At 44.5% G+C, this 21,529-nt stretch overlaps 1 protein-coding gene across 1 annotated transcript in view; it reads left to right on the top strand.

The window, feature by feature from the left end:
- The window catches only part of LOC146829904 (CD5 antigen-like), a 501,695-nt gene that overhangs the window by 381,952 nt on the left and 98,214 nt on the right, over positions 1-21,529 (top strand). Inside the window, exon 3 of the mRNA XM_085604182.1 lies at positions 19,954-20,274. Within this exon, the coding sequence (XP_085460308.1) occupies positions 19,954-20,274 (321 nt within the window). The remainder of the gene's footprint in view (positions 1-19,953; positions 20,275-21,529) is intronic.

The raw sequence follows: 21,529 nt of genomic DNA, 5'->3' as shown, positions 1-21,529 counted from the left end.
CCCACTCACTGATTCCTAAGTCTACACACACAACTACCCATTCAACAACAGAATCATCTATACATGCAGTCATTAATTAATAGAACACTATCAAATGCACTTATACACATATATAGACATTGACACATCAGCAGTCATCTTAGTCGGTTATGCAGTCATCCTACTCACTCATGAAAAAAATTTATCGCACTTAAATTTACTCACTTACACAATTATCCAACGACACCTCATTTATTCAAACACATAGTAACTCATCGTTAATATGTTAAAAAAACACCATTACAATTATACACTCATTCATATATTTACTCTCACAATCACTGACTCTTACACAAACTTATTTATATACACCAACTCTTACATACAATGCCTTTTATTTTTTTACTTTGTTGAAGATGTACAACTAAAACATATATTCGCTCACCAACACACAAATAAATACACTCAGTCACCCAAACAACTGTTTCCACATGCACTCTTAAACCCATACACCTAGTCAATCAACCATTCACACATCTATGCATAGAGTTACACACACCCCATCCAACCACACACAAACTCAGTGTCCCATACAAATACTCACCCAACTAATCAATAACTAATATACACACTCATGTAGTTAGTGACCAACTGAGGCAGCATGTTATACAACAACAGAGACAGTGCTGCACACATTCACATTGTTGTGTTACTAATCCATGTATTAAGTGAGACACTTTTAATTACTCACTTAAAAAGACAGTCAGACAGCTACTAAATCCTCCATCCAGACAGTTATATATCCACTCAACCTTCAATACAGATTGGTATATTTAAATTTCAAACTAAACCACATTCAGTGGATGATGTCATCAGTGATGTCATCAGTGATGTCATTTGAGATGTCATCAGTGATGTCATCAGTGATGTCACTGACCATGTTATGAATGATGCAATATGTGACATCATCAGCAGTGCATTGCGGGCGCGTGAGTTATAGTTAGCAGAACTAACTATAACGGAGGAATTTCTATGGTTTTGTACGAGTGAAATGGGCAGCTAACTATAACACCCCTGAAACCTATGGTTTTTTTCTGTGAATATATATATATATACAAATGCATAACCAATAAAGGCATAAAGAATTAGCAACAGATCAAGCATTTCTCACTATTAAAACATAAGCGTGATTAAGACATATTAAAAACAATCATGCCAAACAGTAAAAGCATATTTTTGGTAGAAACAGGTGGACATCCTCATTTTTTTTGTTGTTTTATATTTTTTTAAATATATCTGTATTATTTTCTTTATTGTTTTTTTTTTCAAAATTTTTTGGGGAGTCGTGCGCCCAATGCATACCTTTCCCAATCACTGCACGGAACCTAGCCGCCATTTTGGGATTGTTGTGTAGGATCCGCGTAGGATGTGCGATGGGTGCCTATTTTCATGCGTGATCTCTATGTGACCGGAACGCGACTCCAGGCACATACGCGACAAATACGTATTACTTTACGCGACGCTCGCGCGCTTGTGCATGGAAAGCCCTGGTGGGTGGCGGTCCCCGGGGCTGTGGGGGGGCCTTGAGCCCCCTGTATGTATTCTAAAGAAGCCCCGGGGTGGCGGATTCCTGGGACTTGTGGGGCCTTTTAGCCCCCCACCCATGAATATTGAAGCCCCGGGGGGTGGCGGTCCCCGGGGCTGGGGGGCAGTAAGCCCCCGTACATAATTTTATAAAGCCCCGGGGGTGGCAGTCCCCGGGGCTCACATAATAATATTGCCCTCGGGGCTTGGCCCCCCGGGGGCTAATTACCAACGAAACGCTTCGTTTTTAAACGGTAGCATCAGCGCACCCTGAGAAAAAGGATTTCTCGTGCCGCGGTTCTACCGATGCACAAAATGGCTGTCAACACTTCCTGGTTTGGAGTTTTGACAGCAAGTTGACAGCCAATTAACATGCAGCTCGTGATCCGGAGGGTGCCCGCAGGGTGCGCTCAGGGTGCGCAGATCCACCGCGCCCATAGATATATATGTAATTTTACTTTTGATCTTGTCAGGAACTACTGGACGTATTCACACCATTTAACCAAAAGGCACGACTCTGAACCAAGGGCTACCTTTTTGCCAAATTTGGTGTAATTCTGTTCAGCAGTTCGGGCTGTAGCTGCAACTAAAGGGTCCTATGTAAATTGCATAGGGAAAACACGTTTTGGGACCCCCTTTTTTCTCAGCCCCCGCTTGACGAATCACCCCGAGAGTTTCAGTACAGGAGCGGAACGCAGCTGGCCAAAAGTTTTGAAAATTTTGCGAAGATTCGTCAACCGACACCAAAGTTATTGGGAATAGAATGTTGTGGATTTCCTATGGAAAATAGGTCCTAACTATAACTACCTACTGGTGACTGCCAGTAGGTAATGTATTTGCATGTATATGTGTAACTATTTGTATATGTTATGCCAATATGCCATCAACATACAGGTTGACACATGTCCAACACACAAGAAGAGTATGTTCTTCATGGTATACATTTTCCACATGGTGTAGGATGATGTGTTTTGTCATTAATTTGCTGAAAAACAATGCCAATAACTTTCTGATCACTACCAAATGACAATACAATTTCCCCTATCACCCCGGATGTGCTGAGTGAGGAGGCTATTGACCTCTTACGCGGCATCTCTGTAGACCACACTGGAATTGTGAATGACATCCAGAACATTAGTTGCCAAATGCAATAAATGGTTCCATTACTGGTCGACATTCACAGTCTAATGTCTGGAAGGCAGGGATCACTTGCATAAATAGCCTCCTCACTCACCACAGTCTCCCAAGCAACCCAACCTTGTACACCAACTCAGCTCCCTTCTTTAACCCAAATCTCAAGCCCCATCCCAATCTGAACTATACCCTTTTTCTTTACAGACACCCACTCCAACAGACACAAGCAGCACAATCAGACACACATAAACACAGACACACAAAGAAACACACAAACAACATGCACACACTAGTGATACTGCACTCACAGGCATCAAAACCACCACCACACCCACAACCACCACAATATCCACAACCACAACCACCAGCACCCCCACAAGCACCACAAACACCTCCACACCTACAAACAGTAGCACACCCACAAGCACCACAACCACCACAACACCCACAATCCCCACCACATCCCACAACCACACAAACCACCTCAACAGCACACTCATCCAAATCAACACACTCACACTAAAGCACACCTACACGCAAAACAACACAAACCAAACCCAAACACACTAATTCATCAGAATACCAAACAGCAGCCAAACCACACACATCCAAACATACACAACATACACCAGATCCACATGTAACTGCAAAACATACAGACACATGCAATACAACCACACCAACCACTTCAACAGCACACTCATCCAAATTAACATATTCACACTAAAGCACACCTATGTCCAAAACACCCACCAAAGTCAAACGCACACTCTCTTCCAAAAACCAAACACCTGCCAAAAATTACACTTCTAAACATACACCAGACCCACATACTACTGCAAAGCATACAGACATACGCACATCACCCACTCCAGCTCCCTCTGCCTCCAAAACCCAATCCTCTCCCACCCCTCCTACCTTTACTCCTCCTTTTGAATTCACATCCTACCTGTCCCTAACCCCTGTCAAACCCAAACCCACCCCCTCAAAAAAGATCCTCGAAGTCCATTCTCTGTGGCCAATAGCTGCCACTTCTTGAGGAGGTTAACCTTTGGCAGTATATCTATGAGGCATGTTTTGAGCAACACTACAACTGCCTGTTGTGAAGATAAATACTTTTTGTTACCCTTTTATGTAAAATAAATATGAGAGAAGTATCTCATTTGTTAATAAAAAACTAATTTGACAAAGTTTGTCCTAACATTATTTTTCATTTACAATTTGTTGATTCTTAGAAATGTAATGATGAAAATGTGAATTCCATATTTTTACTTGCAACTATGGGGCACATGCAACAAAAGTAGAAATAGTGATTCCTTAATTGCAAAAAATAAGGATTTGCAATTAAAAAATTGCTATCTGGAATGCATGAAGGGAATCGGTAAAAATAGAGATACGCTATTATTCGCAAAAATGATACCGAGGACGCTAATGCGATTCGCTAAGCCAGGGAATTGTTGCAGGGATTCTGCTTATACACAGAACTATGCGTAGAACCCCAGGACCTCAGTGAGTTGTGGTGTACCAGAAACTCACCTCAGAACCCAGAACCCAGTATCCGGCTAGCATAAGTGTCCCATTCGTTATCCGAGATTTAGCTCGGAGGTCCCAATGAAAAGACAACCCAGAACACGCGACTCAGTACATACTCAGGAATGGTGGGAATCGGAAATACCTGTTCGTATATTATTCTCACATCAGTCCACAACAAGAATCAACAGAGACACGATGAAAATAAAAAGAGTTTATTTTTATAGACCACGTGTCCTAATATGTAGTACTTTGGCTAATACAAGCAGACAAATGATTAAAATCAAAACCATCAACATAGTATCAATTCCATAGAATATAAAAGGGGTGATCATGTTATAATGACAGTGGATACTACCACTTTCCCTTTACTAAGAAGCTAATATTATTATTAGTCTAACAGAAGGTCTCTTAGGCTTGAATAGGGGACCCCATACCTCAAAGATCAGCTTAGTGAAATCACATCACAGGAGCATCAGGAGTCTTCTCGCAGGAAGGCTCGTCTTCGGTCTGAATAATAAACATGATGTCCGTGATATTAAAAGCACCAACTTTCAGGTATGTGCAGCTGCTCGTGTGTTATGACTAAATAGTGGGTCGATCAACCTAGAGTGGAAAACATGCATTGTCTAACAACTCAGACTGTTTGTCACAGCGTGTGCAGACCAAGGTCGCTTTGCAGAGCTCAGGATGGTAACAACAGATTGCTCTCGTGTGAGGCAAAACTCGAGTCAGCAGTTCGTTTAAGCAATAACATGTGAACGCAGTGTCGTGTGCAAAAGCAGCAAGATGGCTTTCCAACTTCTGACGTGGTTATGCTAACTTAACAATGTATGTACGTATTAAGGGAGTCCTTACTACATGCCCCCTTGATCGAAGCACTACTTAGTATGCAAGAAAAGAGAGAACGCAGAGTTCAAGCGCGACAGAGCAGAACAAGGCGTATCCAATTTAAAAAAGAACTGGTCAGTTCAGGCAAAGTTCGAAGAGGAAAAAACCAAAAAGGGATAGAAAAAACAAAAAACCTCAAATGTGCCGTGGGAGGTGAAAAATGAAAAAACGCCTCACCGGGCAGAAGTGCAGACGTACAGGGACAGTTCAAGACACGTGAGGAAAACACAGTGGACGAAAGTTCACTCAATCCATGAAAGTATATGCAGCATATGTGGCCACTGCTTCCAGCAGAAAATCATTGGCACGGCCACTGAAGGTTTCAGCCATCCAGTTAAGTAAAGAAAAGGGACATACGTGTTCTTCTATCAGCGCAGCCTCTAGCACCATCAGAGGGCAACCAGCGTGTACTTCCAAGTAACTCATATCCAAGAAGTCATATGCCGCTCTCACGACGTCCCAATTACCCAGGATACCATGCGCCGCACCGCAGGCCATAATCCGAACACCAGAACAGGCAGACGCGTGAGACACTAAGGGCCTCATCAGTCGATCAAAATCCGGGTCCGGAGACACCATGTTGGTTAAGCACAAATCCATAGGCCATTCAAAGGGACAATCTAGGCAATGGAAGACAGGTTGCACGCAGGTGAAGTAGGAATACCGGAAGGATAATCCATATGCCAGGCTCAAAGTCGCCAACGGCAGGACACCATAGTAATCAAGCATCCTGTCACGAAGAAGCTGCAGACGGGACAGGCTGACGTGTGGCACAGAAAGAGCAGCCATTCCGCAAGATGAAAAGTAAAAGTAGCACACCTGCCACTAGAGCCAGAATTAACGGGACACCTCCAAAGACGCTGGAGAAAATAGAATAAAAAAATGCCGGAATCACACCAAAAATAGTTTGGAAAGAGGTCACGAGGCCCGAGCCCACAAGTTTAAAAAAATGAGCCAGGCCAGTCGTGGACGAGGCATTGAAAATTGTTTGGATCAAAGCTCCAAAATGCAGGGGGAGGTCAGTATTCAAAAGCGCCTGTACCTCGGTGCGCGTATTTGCTACGTGAAGGACAAATGTTTCCCGGGAGGAAGTCAATGGCACCTCCTTTTGGGACAATAGCGCTCTTATTGTGCTCATCTTGTCGAACTCTGCTTTCAAGGTTGGAATTGAAGGCCAGATAGAAGCATCCAGCCTCCCATGCGGGGGTGGAAACAGGATGTTATTGCAGCAGACAACCCTCTGTGTTACAGTTACTATATACGGGATCCCTTCTAACATCCCGCAGCAAGCTTCATTGTTTAAAATTAAATAACTACCGTTTGCAAGCAGCGTGAAAGATGGCGTAATCACTGGTACCGGGATACCTTTGAGGACGCAGGCCAAATTCGGAGCGTGTACATTACAAGCACCGTGCAATTGAATGTGCCTACAGACAACAGAATGATCAGGTGACGTTGTACATTCTTCACCCTTCAGATAAACCTCAGTACCGTCCCTTGTACATCTATACGTAAAGGGGAGGGACCAGACTTCATGTATGAAAGCGGTACCCAGCTGTTCATATCTACCCAGAGCATAGTGTTTCATACAAGAGGTAAACTTAAAAAGCGCAAACGGTAGACTTATCAATCCGTGTAAGAGCCACACAGCGGAGTCGACTTCCGCAACAGAAAAAGGTAACGGCTCCAATTTCTCAATATGGAGCAAGGAATATGTAGCATCCTTCATGGACATGAACTGCTGTTTGTCAGTAAGGTTAAAGGGAAGAAATAACGATGTTGTATTCAGATAGTCCCAAGGGACCTTCCGTGCCTTCAATGTTTGTAATGTCCATGCAAACTGCATAACAGAACGCAACTGGTTTTGACCATGATACAACACAGACATATCATCCTGCACAATATCCACAATTGAAGAAACAATATTATCTAATGTATAAATGCGAGAAGAAAGAGTGTTAATGCTGTTATCAATAACTGCTAATACTTTTTCCATATTAGCCTGATCAATAGCTCTCAATCTTGAAGCTGCCTCAATTTGCGACAGCTTCCATACTTCGTTGTAAATAGCATACGCCCATCTCTTGGATCTGCCACCCACAGGACCTTTAACAAAATCATTCAAATCTATTTTGTCATGTAACTTTGATAAATGAACTTTTACAGATGCCAAGGTGGAATGTCGCAGCCAGGACTGACATAATTTCCCTACAGAGTATGTAGTTACTGTATGTGACGACTCAAACCGGGGGTCCACGCGATCTCGAGTATACCCCGGTTTCAGTCCTAGAAAACGACGTTGACAGGTATCAGAACTGCTTTGCCAAATTAACCATCCCTCACTATTAAATTTCGAAATATTGAAAGACGAATTAGAAACCAATAACTGCAAAGCAGGAAGGGACAGATCTGTGTGATTATACCAATTCGGGTAAGCACCCAGATCCGGCACAGAAGGCGAATTTAGTTTTTTAGAAGTGGCCAATCCGAAACAGGTGGTTTGGAAGATGGTTGCATTTAAAAACAACATATGATTTGGTACTAGACAGGCACGGTGTAAAGCTTCAGTTCCCTGAACCTGCCACGGTTTGGAACCCCAAACCGACTTAAGATCAATAGTAGCCTTCCATAGATCATAACCTTTGATTGACAACTCATCCATAAAGGACTTAGAATATAGCAATTTGGTGTGTGTCAGTCTAACCTTGGAGGCAGACTCAGGCTTAACTTTAAAATAAAAGGATGCCGGGGCTGAAACACCGAAATCAGTAAAATAAGTAAACTTATCAACTAATGTATGTGAACTGCCAAACGAGGGGGTGGGACATTGTTCCCACTGTGTAAAATTTACAAAATTTCTAAACGTATTTGCTTTATGCAGGAAGTGATTGCCATAATGTTGAAAACAATACTGTTCCGCATAATTAGCCGCATTGTCATACAAATCCTCTGCATCAAAGGCGGCATAATATTTCAAATCTGAAAACAGTGCTTCAATGGCGTGTACATCCCAATCATCAGAACGTATGTTCTGTTTAACTACATCACCCATAGAAACACGAAATACATTAGGCACATTAATGACCTCTGTAGGCCCATGAATTTGAAATTTAACAGCATCCCATGCAATTCCATCCATGACGGGCCAGGCAGTAATATTCACAAAAGGCTGGTCCCTTTTCATGATGTGGGATGAGGAGTGGGGGGCCAAAGTTCCATTGATAAGTCTAATTGTCGATCTCTCTTTGAGATAATGGCCATCCACCAAACGGAAGAAAACTACAACAAATCCAATGGACATAAACAAAAAAATACCAAAAAGCATCAACCAGATGTATGTCCAAGGAGCTTAAACCAACTCACAAAAACAACAATGTTTGATGTGGGAGGTGAGGGCAAAGAGTTAGTGTCAAAGGAAAAACGGGACTGGCCAAGCGCTGTAGATTGTAAAACAGGCGAAGGTCCACGTGTAGGATAAGCATACTCAGTCTCATCGGACAAACCACCAGCCGGTGGTATCAGCAAGGGATCAGTAACTGAATGCATCTCGATGGCAACATCAGACAAGGTGGTAGAAGCAGGAACCATCATTGAATTTCTTTGCATTGTCTGGCATGAAACTGCCGGAGTCATACTAAGAAGTATCGGCCACTCGCTGAAGTTTGACATTGTCAATAGAGATGTACCTGTTTTCTTTGCGACCAGGAAGTGGAGGTAAAATGACTGTTCTTGTACCCTGCACTCCAAGCACTGGAACTGGTGCACGATAAGAGGGGCCGAACTCCTTCTTGTTCTCCACCTTCTCACGGACCAGATCACCAACTCGGGGTAGCCAGCCGACTACCGGAATCTGAACCTCAGCTTCAGACGTGGAGGGCCAATGTTCTTTCGAAAGAGAGTCTCTGGCTTCTTGTAGAGTCTGCAAAACAGCACAGTGATCATCTACGTCAAAGGGTGCGGTCGACGCCGCAATGTCTAGACCATCAAGGTCTGGAACAAACATTCTGATTCCGAAGAGCATCATGTACGGGGTCCGCCCACCCAGAGACCTTCTAGGGAGATTATTTAGTGCACGTTGGACGTTATACAAATGGGCTAGCCAGTTCCGGCCTGTGCCTAAAACACATGCTATCAATGATTGCTTTAAGTCACGGTTCATTCGCTCCACCACACTATTACCCTCAGGTCGGTAGGGAGACGAAAATTTGACTAGGACCCCCAAATTTTTCATAGCCTCCTTGTAAGCCTTAGAGGCGAACGCAGGGCCCTGATCAGAATGGAAGGTACCACACGCAAAAGTTCCCACAAAGACACGCAAATCCCTGATGACAGTCCGCGAGTCAGCACTCCTTTGTGGCCATACCCATAGAAAACGTGTGCACGAATCCACTGCAACCAAGATGTACTTGTACGCAGTATCAGAAGAAAAAGGACCGCAGTGATCTAAATAAACACAACCAAATGGCTTATTAGAGATGTACAGCTGTGTCTGTGGTGGGCGCGCAACAGTAGAAGGTTTAATCTGTTGGCAAATGTCACAATCAAGAACATAAGCGCGCGCTTGTTTATATAAACCAAACCACCAGTAACGTTGTTGTAGCAGAGATATTGTAGCTGACACACCGGCGTGGGCTGACACCAACCCCTCGTGCGCAGCCAAGATCAGTGCTGGTCTGCAGTCCACGTTGGGAATAATTCTATCACCAACGTCGTTAATCCTCACTAATGGGACGTTATCAGGACTTAAATGATAAATATACCGAGAGGGAAAACCCTTCGGGTAATCTCCTCCCTTCTCTGTAGCAGCAATAGCTGCCAAGATGTCATCATCAATCTTACTTTTGGATCTTGTAACTGCTGCCACTAAGTATGTAGCCACTGCTGTTTTCGCTGCCTCGTCAGCTAAGCTGTTGCCGACAGCATGGACACCAAGTCGTTGGTGACCCAGAGTGTGAATAACACTCACGAGAGGGAGACGTTCTTTAAAGTCTGCCACTCAAACCCAAAGCGTTTTACGCTTAATTGTGCTACCTTTAGTGTCTCGATAATCATTCTGAGACCAGAAGTGTAAATTGTCATTGTAGGACTGGACACAGTAGAAGGAGTCACTCACTATAAGAGTAGTGACTCGGGGATCAGCAAACTCCAGTGCAAGCACCAGAGCCCGGAGCTCCGCTAATTGCGCGGTACAATCACCCAATGACTGCGTATGCACTGCATCAGATTGGAATTCACCATTTACGAATGTACCTACGACAATCGCGCAAGCCGCTGAATAAGCGTGCTTCGATCCAATTGCGGGTTGCGCAGACCCATCAGTGTATATGACACAATGGTATTCCTCGAGCGGGCGCAAAGACAGAGGTGCCGGATGAACGAATTCATACTGCAAGTACTCTTGAGTCTGTAATGAGGCATCAAAGATGTAAGTGACGTCTGGCGACGTCAGTGTTGTGGCCCATTGTATCCACCGTGGATGCAAAGCTTTAGAATTTGGTACACTTGCTTTAGTCACTGCCTCTAAAGCAGGATATGGAGTTACAACCAGAATCTGTTTCCCATGCAACAGTGCGCGTTCCTTGAGGATCGCCATCTGCACAGCAGTCAGAACTTTTTCGACCGTGGAAAAACGTAATTCAGCAGAGGTGTACAAGTGGGATTTGTACGCAATGGGGACTGTGTCGCCCTCATTAAACGTCAAATACGTGAACCCCACGGCGCCTGGTACTATTCTTATTACCAGGTTAGTGCGGTTATCACGTGTCAGCAAGTATTGTGAAGCAAGAAGGTCAGCCTGTAAAGACTGTAAAATTGCAGAATGTTCTAGCTGCCAGCTAGATTTCGAAAACGAAGGCTGTACCAAGGCGTAAAGCGGCTTGATACGCTGGGCATAATTGTACGTTCGGCCGAAATTCAGAAAACCCAGCAGAGATTGTAATTTCTTCAGTGTCGTAGGAGCACTTAAGCGTGCACACTTTTCCAGAAAGTGGGGGGCTAACCCCTTACCTTCATTGTTGAGCTCGTAGCCCAAAAACCACACCGTACATTCTGCGATGTGAGACTTCGCAAAATTGAATTTGTAGCCATAGTCAGCAAAACTCACGATAATATTGTCAACCCGAGACAGATGCGGCATCAGCTCATCATCCGTAAGATAGATATCGTCAACATAGGAGTATGCTTCGGGGTCTATTCTTTCTAAGAGAGAAACCACGCGAGCAGAAAAGACGCCAGGGCTATTTTTGTAACCCATGGCTAATCTTGTAAACTGTTTTTGTTTTCCGCCTGAAGTAAACGCTGTCCACTGGCTACTCAGTGTGGACAGGTTGTGGCTAAAAAAGCCATTGGAAATGTCAAGTGTCGTTTTAAATCTTTTACGCACGAGACTGTCGACCAAAGCCGAGCTGTGTGTATTTTGTACCGCGCAGGTCCGGCAATGGGAGTTTAGGTGCCGGTAATCCAAAACTAAACGGTACGAGCCGTCAGGCTTCGTTACAGTGAATAAAGGGTTATTCATAGGGGACACACATGTTTCAATAACACCCTGATATTCCAATTGTTCAAGGATTGCCGCGACGTGGGGTCTAGCTTCACGACGCATGGGATATTGAGGTTGAGGCTGGGGCATAGACCGCAATGGAATCTCATGGCAGGGGGACAATCTGTCCCATCCCACCTGAGTACGATACACCGCCGGCGCAAGCGCAAGCGCCCACTCCTCAGCATACACTTCAGCTTGGTCCTTAGGCACTGTGGGGCAGATTTATGAGCCCCTTGCGCCACTTTTGCGTCACTTTTAACATGGGAAAAGTGACGCAAAAGTGGCGCAAGGGGCTCATAAATCTGCCCCTGTGTGCGCAAAGGACGGGAGGATTACTTCCTCCCCTCTAGGAGCCTCTAAAATGAAAGCTGGGGGCCAATCTGCCTCAGCTAGGAGGATATCATAGGTGGTGGTCAGATTATCCCAAAAAATCCCTTTTATTGTACGTTGTATGTCACCCTCAATTAATAAGACTATTTCATAAAGTCTGTCAGGGGGAGCCACTCTGGTATCAGCTGTTTCAACAGTAACCGAGATATCAGTTGCTGTCACCGCCAGAAATGGACGCAGAGCTTGACGGACTATGGTAATTTCCGCTGCGCTATCCAGGAGCGTCAGCGCCCATGTCCGGTTCCGAAGCTGTGTCCGCACTATCTGAGACATACCTTGCCGTCAGAGCCGCCACTTTCTTCTTCTGAAACGGGGGTCTTTGTCGTGCAAATTCGTCCTGCTTGCCTTTACCCTCAGTCTGTCGGGGCTGGTCACGCTGTTGTGGAGCACCCCGACCTTTGCCACCGCCTCCGCCACCGGACTGTGTAGCCGATGTTTCCTGTGAAGAACGAGGAGAGCGCTGTTCAGAAACCTGAAATCTATCAGGAGACTTTATAGCAGCACGATCGCGCAGATCATAAGTGCGTTCACTACTAGACTGTACGGGAGAGGCAGGCCGAGAGCCCTGTTTCTGTTGCTGCTGCTTTCCCTGTTGTTTAACCTGCCATTTTTGTTTAGGAAAAAAGGGCCGTTCGTCCTTACCAGACGTTTCTGCCTTACCCTGCTGTTTTAGATCGGGATTCTTTATTACAGGCTTAACTCCTAAAGAGCTACGACCCAAATCCCGATATGCCTCTGCGATTATTTTCGCAAATTCCTGCGGTTTGTCCTCCTCAGCAACTCGTTTCAGTTCATTACGAACCTGGAAATGCAAAGCATCACCCTTCAGGTTACCAATTATCATGGTAGCCACCAGGTCAAATTGACCGAGGAGCCGCATCCCTAACTCTATCGCAGACTCCGCACCATGGTTCTCTTGAACTCTTTTGATAACGGAGGGCAGCTGCAACATAGACGGAGTGCCAAAGCACTGCACGTACGTCGCTGCAAAGACCTTGCCCCAATTTACACAATCATCAATGTGGGGGACCAAGTCTTTAGGCAAACTAATGGTGAGGATCCTGTGTTTCTCCACAGGAGTAGTATTCGGGTAAACCGCTTCTATTTGGTCAAATTTTTCAGCAAGCCAAAAGGGGAAATCATCCCTAGTTTGGGGGCGCTTGCCCATAACAGAATTAACCATAACAGGACTAATGACCACCGCGTGATGATCAGTAGGCTGTCCCGCAACAGCAGGTGCCCCCGCCTGCATATTGCGCGACACATACTGCACTAACGCCCTATATACCGTAATGAGGGCAGTGTGTAGTACACGCAACTCAGCCACCGTCACCGTGAGGTAACGGGGATGAGGCGTAAATCCGGCTAGTACCGGCCAAGTGGCCCCTGCAATTGACAAAGGGCCCATTCTCGGCGGTATAACCACATGGGGAAGGGCGCCATTAAACCAAATATGGTGCTGCCAAGCAGATATTGGTATTTCCTGTGTCCTATACGGCGTATAGTTCGCCGGCACTGCAGCGGCAGTGTAAGAATGAAAGGTGTCATCATCCCCCACCGCTGGAATCATCACCCAAGAGTAGAACAACTCATAGGGATGAGCCGCATCGGCTCCCACTACAAAGATGACGTTCATACCAGTGTCCGGTACCCCATACTGCGTCAAATGACGTTTCACAGCCGCACGGCTGTGCGCCGCAATCTCCACCGACATTAGGACAACACACACTTGAAACTATCAGTAGCACAAGGGTTCAATAACCTTTTTAATTATCAAGCTTGAAAGAACCTATATCAATAGACCTAGGTAGGTTTTAAATCTGTCAGACTTGTTATACGGAAACAAGAATGAGGGTGTTGTGGACAAACGCGAGCACTACTAAGGCGTTTCAACTCATAGACCAAACGTTAGGTGCGCCATGTTGCAGGGATTCTTTTATACACAGAACTATGCATAGAACCCCAGGACCTCAGTGAGTTGTGGTGTACCAGAAACTCACCTCAGAACCCAGAACCCAGTATCCGGCTAGCATAAGTGTCCCATTCGTTATCCGAGATTTAGCTCGGAGGTCCCAATGAAAAGACAACCCAGAACACGCGACTCAGTACATACTCAGGAATGGTGGGAATCGGAAATACCTGTTCGTATATTATTCTCACATCAGTCCACAACAAGAATCAACAGAGACACGGTGAAAATAAAAAGAGTTTATTTTTATAGACCACGTGTCCTAATATGCAGTACTTTGGCTAATACAAGCAGACAAATGATTAAAATCAAAACCATCAACATAGTTACAATTCCATAGATTATAAAAGGGGTGATCATGTTATAATGACAGTGGATACTACCACTTTCCCTTTACTAAGAAGCTAATATTATTATTAGTCTAACAGAAGGTCTCTTAGGCTTGAATAGGGGACCCCATACCTCAAGATCAGCTTAGTGAAATCACATCACAGGAGCATCAGGAGTCTTCTCGCAGGAAGGCTCGTCTTCGGTCTGAATAATAAACATGATGTCCGTGATATTAAAAGCATAAACTTTCAGGTATGTGCAGCTGCTCGTGTGTTATGACTAAATAGTGGGTCGATCAACCTAGAGTGGAAAACATGCATTGTCTAACAACTCAGACTGTTTGTCACATCGTGTGCAGACCAAGGTCGCTTCGCAGAGCTCGGGATGGTAACAACAGATTGCTCTCGTGTGAGGCAAAACTCGAGTCAGCAGTTCGTTTAAGCAATAACATGTGAACGCAGTGTCGTGTGCAAAAGCAGCAAGATGGCTTTCCAACTTCTGACGTGGTTATGCTAACTTAACAATGTATGTACGTATTAAGGGAGTCCTTACTACAGAATCGCAAAATGCGAGCTCGCTATTAGCGATTTCGGTATTTACGAAATCGCTATTAGCGAATTTGCAAATAGCGTGTCGCACTGGAAGCAGGCTGATGACATCACAACCAGGAAAAATCCAGTGCATGCTTCATTCATTGCCTTGAGGAGCTCAGAGGAGGAGGCAGAGTACTGAAGCTGACCTGAGACACCTAACAATCGGTATCCAGCAACTGTTTACAGACCCAGGAAGGCCAAACCAACAGCAGGGGAGAGTGTCACGCCCAGGAAGAGGAAGCTGAAATTGTCAGAGAGGAAACTTGAACATCTTATTGAGAAGGTCAGCAGTAACCATGATAAATTATTTTGGAAACTGTCCCTGAAGGTGCCAGAGGCAGTAAAGCGCAAAACATGGCTGTGCATCACGGAAAAAGTAAATGCTGTGGGAGTCACACACCGCAGCATTGATGATTTGAAGAAAAGGTGGTACTACCTGAGGAAACGTGCCAAGGAGCGCATAGCCAAAAGGGTGAAGGAAGCAGGTGGTACAGGAGGGGGACCATCGAATGCACCCACCAACACAGCCCTGGAGGACCTTGTTGAGGCGACAATCGAGCCTGAGGCAGTCGTTGGAGTCACACAATTGGACACATCCGGCGCAGCAAGTACCCCACAAGGTAAGATGCATGCAAGCGTTAATCCTTTGCGTACTGTGTATTCGTGCACATACCCCCAGGCAAATCACAGTGTACTGGTAAAACTCCATGCCACGTTTCCCCTCATACACAAAATGCATCATGGGAGTTGTAGTCATGACAGCCAAGTGGGCATTCAAAATCAACAATGGTTAACAAAGCATACCAACACTGCATGCCAGCCAGTTTGTTTAAATCTGTGATTTAATCTGAACATAGTATGCAAAATGATAAACAGAAGTAGGATCAAACAAAATTAACACTCCACTGTTTGACATCACAGATGCAGCTGAGTCAGACTCCGAGGATAGTGATCGGTTCAACATCTCAGAGACACCTGCAGAGACGGATGTAGAGACTCCAGTGGTCCCAGCACGCACACCACCCCGACCACCAAAACGCAGGGCACATGTACCCTCACTGCAGCCAATGGAAGCCGAGCTGACTCCAGCACCCACTACAGGCTCCAGCTAGCAACGTGTTGCATCACCAACTCCAACACAAGCACAGGTCCAACCAGGACAACGGTGCAGATCCAGGGCCTGTATTGCGGAACGTGATGCGCAGACTTCAAATGTGTATGGCTGCGTGGAGTCACAGATGCTACGTGTGCAGCGCCTGCAAGGGAGACACATGGGTACAATAAATATGCAGATCTCAAAGCTGGCTAAGAACATAAGCACAATGGCAGACAGTGTGCGTGAGCTAACAACAGTGGTTGCTGAGGTGAATCGGTAGACAAACTTGAGCCTACAGGAGCTCACCCGGGCGGTGATTGCAGGACAAAGCACTAAGCGGAGAAGGCATCGTCAGAGCTTGATCCGTACGTCAGCGAATACAAGGCCCATCAAAAAGCTCAGCAACACCACCACGCTCCGTGTCACAGCAAATCGATCTTGAACATTTCTGTGGGGATGTTGCCAGGGCCTTAGGACAAGTGACCACTGCTGTTAAACACAGCCAGTCCGGGACTGTGAGTGCCATCAACTTGGCAGTGAGGAGGCATTGAGCCTGAGTAGCCTGTCGGTGCCAGTGACCACTACCAGGAGGCGCAGCTCACACAGCTCCACATCCAGAGGCACACATCTGGGTAATGTTGCAGAGGCAGGCGACAGGAGCCTGGGGGTACGTGGGAATAGGCGCTAGCCATGCATATCCTCCTTTTTGGCCATGGTGGTGTAACCATGTCAATTACAACACAGTGATTGCCCTCCAGTGATTATAACTATTTTATTTTGACTTTAGAGCCCAACGCAATCACCTTCCTAATTTGCAAAATAGTCTTCTTTAGTTTGACATGTGCTCATGTTAATAAAACATTTACGTTCAACATTCAGTTGTAATGGCTCATTATTACCTACCTCAGAAATTATGTTGTGTGATGTGTGCACGTCTCCTCTGCCCTTCTGCTGTGTTTGCCACATGCGCCTGTTGGTGTTGTGCGGGTGGTTGGTCGTCCCCATCAGAGTCACTGTCGGACATCTCAATGTGTATGCCTCTTCTGGTGGCAATGTTGTGCAACATGGCACATATAGCCACAATCCTGCAGCAGGTCTCGGGCTGAACTGCAGCGCTCCACCAGTTTTATGAAGAATGCGGAAATGACTTTTGAGAATACCGAAGGTCCATTCAATCACATTCCTAGTGCTTATGTGTGCCGCGTTCTACCTCTGCTCCTGTGGTGTGGCTGGGTTGAGGTATGGTGTCAGGATGTATTGGCGCATGGCGTATGCGCTGTCACCTACAGGGTGGAAAGCAAAGGGTTGGCCACAGTTATGCAATTACATTTGGTTGAATGATGTAGCAAATAGGTATATGTATGTACCAAGTAGGTGTCCTTTGCCAAATTCACCCCCGAGCAGATGCATGTGGATGCCACTGTGGCGGAATATATATGAGTCATGGGTGCTTCCTGAAAATTGTGCCACGATGTCTGGTATTATATGCTTTGCTTTGCACACGTCCTGCACATTGATGGAGTGGTACGACTTCCTGTTCCGGAAGATGTACTCGTTGGCTGCTGGGGGACAGATGGGGACATGCGTGCAGTCTATGCATCCGATCACATGGGGGAATTGGGCCACCTGGTTGAACTCCAGTTGTGTCTGATTCAACTCCTGTGGGGTTGAGGGGAAGGTGATGTGTGTGTGGATCCTTGTCATCATGGCGTCAAGGAATTTATGGAAGAAGCGTGAGAGTGCGCTTTGGGATACACCACCGGCTACAGCTACTACCCCCTGGAAACTGCTTGACACTAGTAGGTGCAGGCTACATAGGACCTGTACGTGTGCAGGGATGGCATGGGTCTTATGGGTCTGGTGCTGCAATAGGTGTTCCAAATCTACAATTAGGCACATGATCATTGCACGGTCCAGCCTCCACTTATCATAGATTTCGTCATGAGTCTGTCCCAGTAATGTTATGCGCACTCAGAATACCCTCTCCTGTATCCTCCTTCTGCGCTGGGCTGCTGCTTTGATCCTCATCCTCCTTGCAAGCACGTAGAGAGCTGCCATTGTGAAAGGCTTACGGGGTCTCCTGGGGCATTTTAACGGCTTTCAGATTGCTAGCACCTGTATTTTTTTTTTTAACTTTACCTCCTGGATGAGATTCCCCTTATTCTGCTCTTGCTAAATAGCGATTTTCATGATATTCGCTATTTGCGATTTTACATGCATTGCATTGCGATTCTTTAATTGCTAATCTCTATTTGCGGTTGCAGTTTTATGTTTCGCTATTAGGGATTCGCTATTTTGCTAATAGCTAATTTTGCCGAAGCTTTTTTTGCGAATTTCTTGTATTTTCGGTATTTTGGTAGCTGCATTGGAAAGTGTTCTTTTGCAGTCACTAACGGGCTATTTTAACGATTTGCAATTTTGGCGAGGGTATTTTTGCTTGATGCATGTGTCAGTATGAGAGGAAATACAACAATTTTTTTAACCCCTTCCCTGCTCATGACGGAACCGTTCCGTCATGAGCCACGGTTGCCGTGTGCTCATGACGGAACGGTTCCGTCATGGCAATCCTGTCGGCGGCCGCTCCGCCTGCGCGGCGCTGTTTGGTGAAAGCCTTCCTCATGATAATGGACACTTACACCAAAAAATAATTTTTTTTTTTTTAAAGTGTTAATACAGGTGCGTTTATTTGAACCTGATGGGAGATATAAATAAACACATATGCATTACACCTTAAAAAATAAAATTAACATTTTATAAAATACAGAAAACAAACCAGCCATGGGGAAATGTTACATTATTACATATATAAAATTATTTAAATTTAGAACAAACATTGATTTTACAATTAATAAAAAAAAATCTCCTTGTCTAGTGCAATTTCCACAACATATTAAATGTAATTATTCCAAAAATTTGTAATGCATATGTTTAGAATTTGATAATGTCCAAAAAATAATGAAACACACTTGTATAAAAAAATCATCTTTGATTGATGTCAATTTTTGTGTAAGTGTCCGTTATCATGAAGCCAGCCTGCACCAAATTTGAAAATAAAATTAAATTATACAGTTGTGTTTCTTTAAATTTCTTAAACAACAACATTACACATATATGTATTACACATTAGTAAAACATTACTGTAAGAGAGATTTAAAATTGCACAAGTCCAGAGCTAATGTAGACAGACAATTCAAAAGGAAACAAACTTACTTTTGATTCTGGCAACTACAGGGTTGATTTGCTTTGTGGTCAAATAGCAGCAGCAAAGGAAGGACTTGTACGATTGGGTTCATGATGGGAAGGGAAGTGGAAAAAAGAAAAAGGTAAGTTTCTGACTTATATTCCTTATGAACCGCCAATCAAGTGTGGATGTCTCCACATCACAGTTCCGTCGGTGGGAAGGCACATCATGATTGGCCGGCAGAAATACTGGCTGTACTCCCTCTGACAGATGCTTTTATCCAGGAAGCCATTGACGCATGGGGACAAATATGGCAGAGACTGTGGCGCTCAGATAGGCTATCGTCCATCGACCCACCAGCATCTATATATAGCGGGCGAACCTCCTAATAGGTGTATAGAGAAACCAATGGAAAGATCTGCCAATATCTAAATCAGGCCGTGAATCTACACAGGTAGAGTTACATCAGGGAATTGGCCCTTACGTGTCACAGTTTCTCAAAATACTTCAATTGTAGGTGTGAGTCCACACAGGAGTACACTTGGGTTCCTTTAATCGTTTGCAGTGAAAACAAGCTTTGTGAAGAGGAATTTTGTTTGGTAGAATTGTTCATCAAAGATATCAAAACATGTTTACTTGGAGGAGATATATTATTCATAGGAGAATCCACATGAGGTAATAACTGAATACTGTGTGTCACACACTGTCTGCTCTCTTTGGTATTTCTGTCCTTAGGTGGTGCTGATAAGATCCGTTTGGTGAATTCTGGAGATGCATGCAAGGGCAGAGTGGAAGTGAAACATGACAATCTATGGGGAGCTATCTGTTTTGATTACTGGGATATAAAGGAAGCACAGGTGGTCTGCAGACAGCTGGGATGTGGGTCAACAAAAGGAGCAACCACCGAAACTGTACACTTTGGAAAAGGAACGCTCCCAGTCTTGCTGAATGATGTCAAATGTACAGGAGAAGAAATCTCACTTTTTGATTGTCAGCACTCTTCCTGGGGATTCAATAGCTGCACGAACAGAAGGGATCCAGGAGTCATCTGCCCAGGTAAGAGATCAATGTGGAATCCTTAGGGGGAGGAGACATGGCCTAAGGGCCAGAACTTCAAAGTTTGGAACTGGCAAACTTGGTTCGAGTCCTGACCATCACTCAATATCCTGTGGATCTAGGTGAATCACTTAAGGCCAGATTTACTAACGCTTTACTAACAAGTGTTGGGGTGGGATGCACAATGCAATGCAAACCAGGGTCTGTGCTATAATTTATTGCAAAGTAACAAAAGCCAAAAGTGCACCAGCACAGGAGGAGAGACAAAATGCACCAAGGCCTAATTATTATGGCAGGTGTGTCTCTATCCCTTTGACACAAGGCTGCACAGCAACTTAGTTTCAATTGTCAGTAAATATGGGCCTTAATCTGCCTGCGCCTAAAAAAAGTGTAATGTAATCTCGTTCTCATGTGAAGTACTACACTGCCCTTGAACCAACTTTGTATGATAAACAACACCTGCTAAATCCTTAAAAATACTTGTGTTATATTGTAATAATATAATTAGGAAGCAACACTGGCTAGCAGTCAATATCCTGTTAGTTCTAAAAGATATTTGGTTATATTCATTTTTTAAGGCATAGAGTTAACTATTAGATGAATGAATGAATGAATGAATGTACTTTTGTAGAGCACAGTAGAAACTCCAAGATAGGAGAACTCTGGTGTAGAGACAGCAGACCTAAGAAAAGGCCAAGAAAGTTAACCCGATTTTAAGAGCCACGTTTTCAGCCTCTTGAGAAACATTCTTTCAGATCCGGAATGAAGCAAGCCATGAGTTCATCTTAAATTCTAAGATCAAAAGAAGCCTAATACAATAAAATTATCTCATAAGTTAAAAATGCTATACAATTGGATGAACATGAAATAACCTCACAGAACTTAACACCTCACCCTTCCTCTTCCTCATGCAGGCCCATAGGAATGTCGTTACCGAATGACAAGTCAATGGATCGGGTAATGATCTTACAAATTATAGTGCCACCTGACACTGGTTAAAATTTCTTTGTTTTAAAATTGGGGTTCGGTAGTCATTCCTTTCTTTCTTATAGAGCCTGCAGAATAGAACTAAATGCAGCTCTGTTTGTAGTGAGAGATTGTCACTTGGGCATATACTTAAGTCTGAGTGATTGTATGTTTTTTCTGGGTACCCTAGCATCAATAGAATCATGTTCAACAGGAACCTCAGAAATATAAATCTATGTTGCAGCCAAGCAACAATTACATAATATAAAAACCCCTCCTTTTGGAATGG

This window comes from Triturus cristatus, chromosome 5_1 (genome assembly GCF_964204655.1).
Source record: "Triturus cristatus chromosome 5_1, aTriCri1.1, whole genome shotgun sequence".
Taxonomy (NCBI): Eukaryota; Metazoa; Chordata; class Amphibia; order Caudata; family Salamandridae; genus Triturus; species Triturus cristatus.
This window is presented reverse-complemented; position numbering and strand designations above follow the sequence as displayed.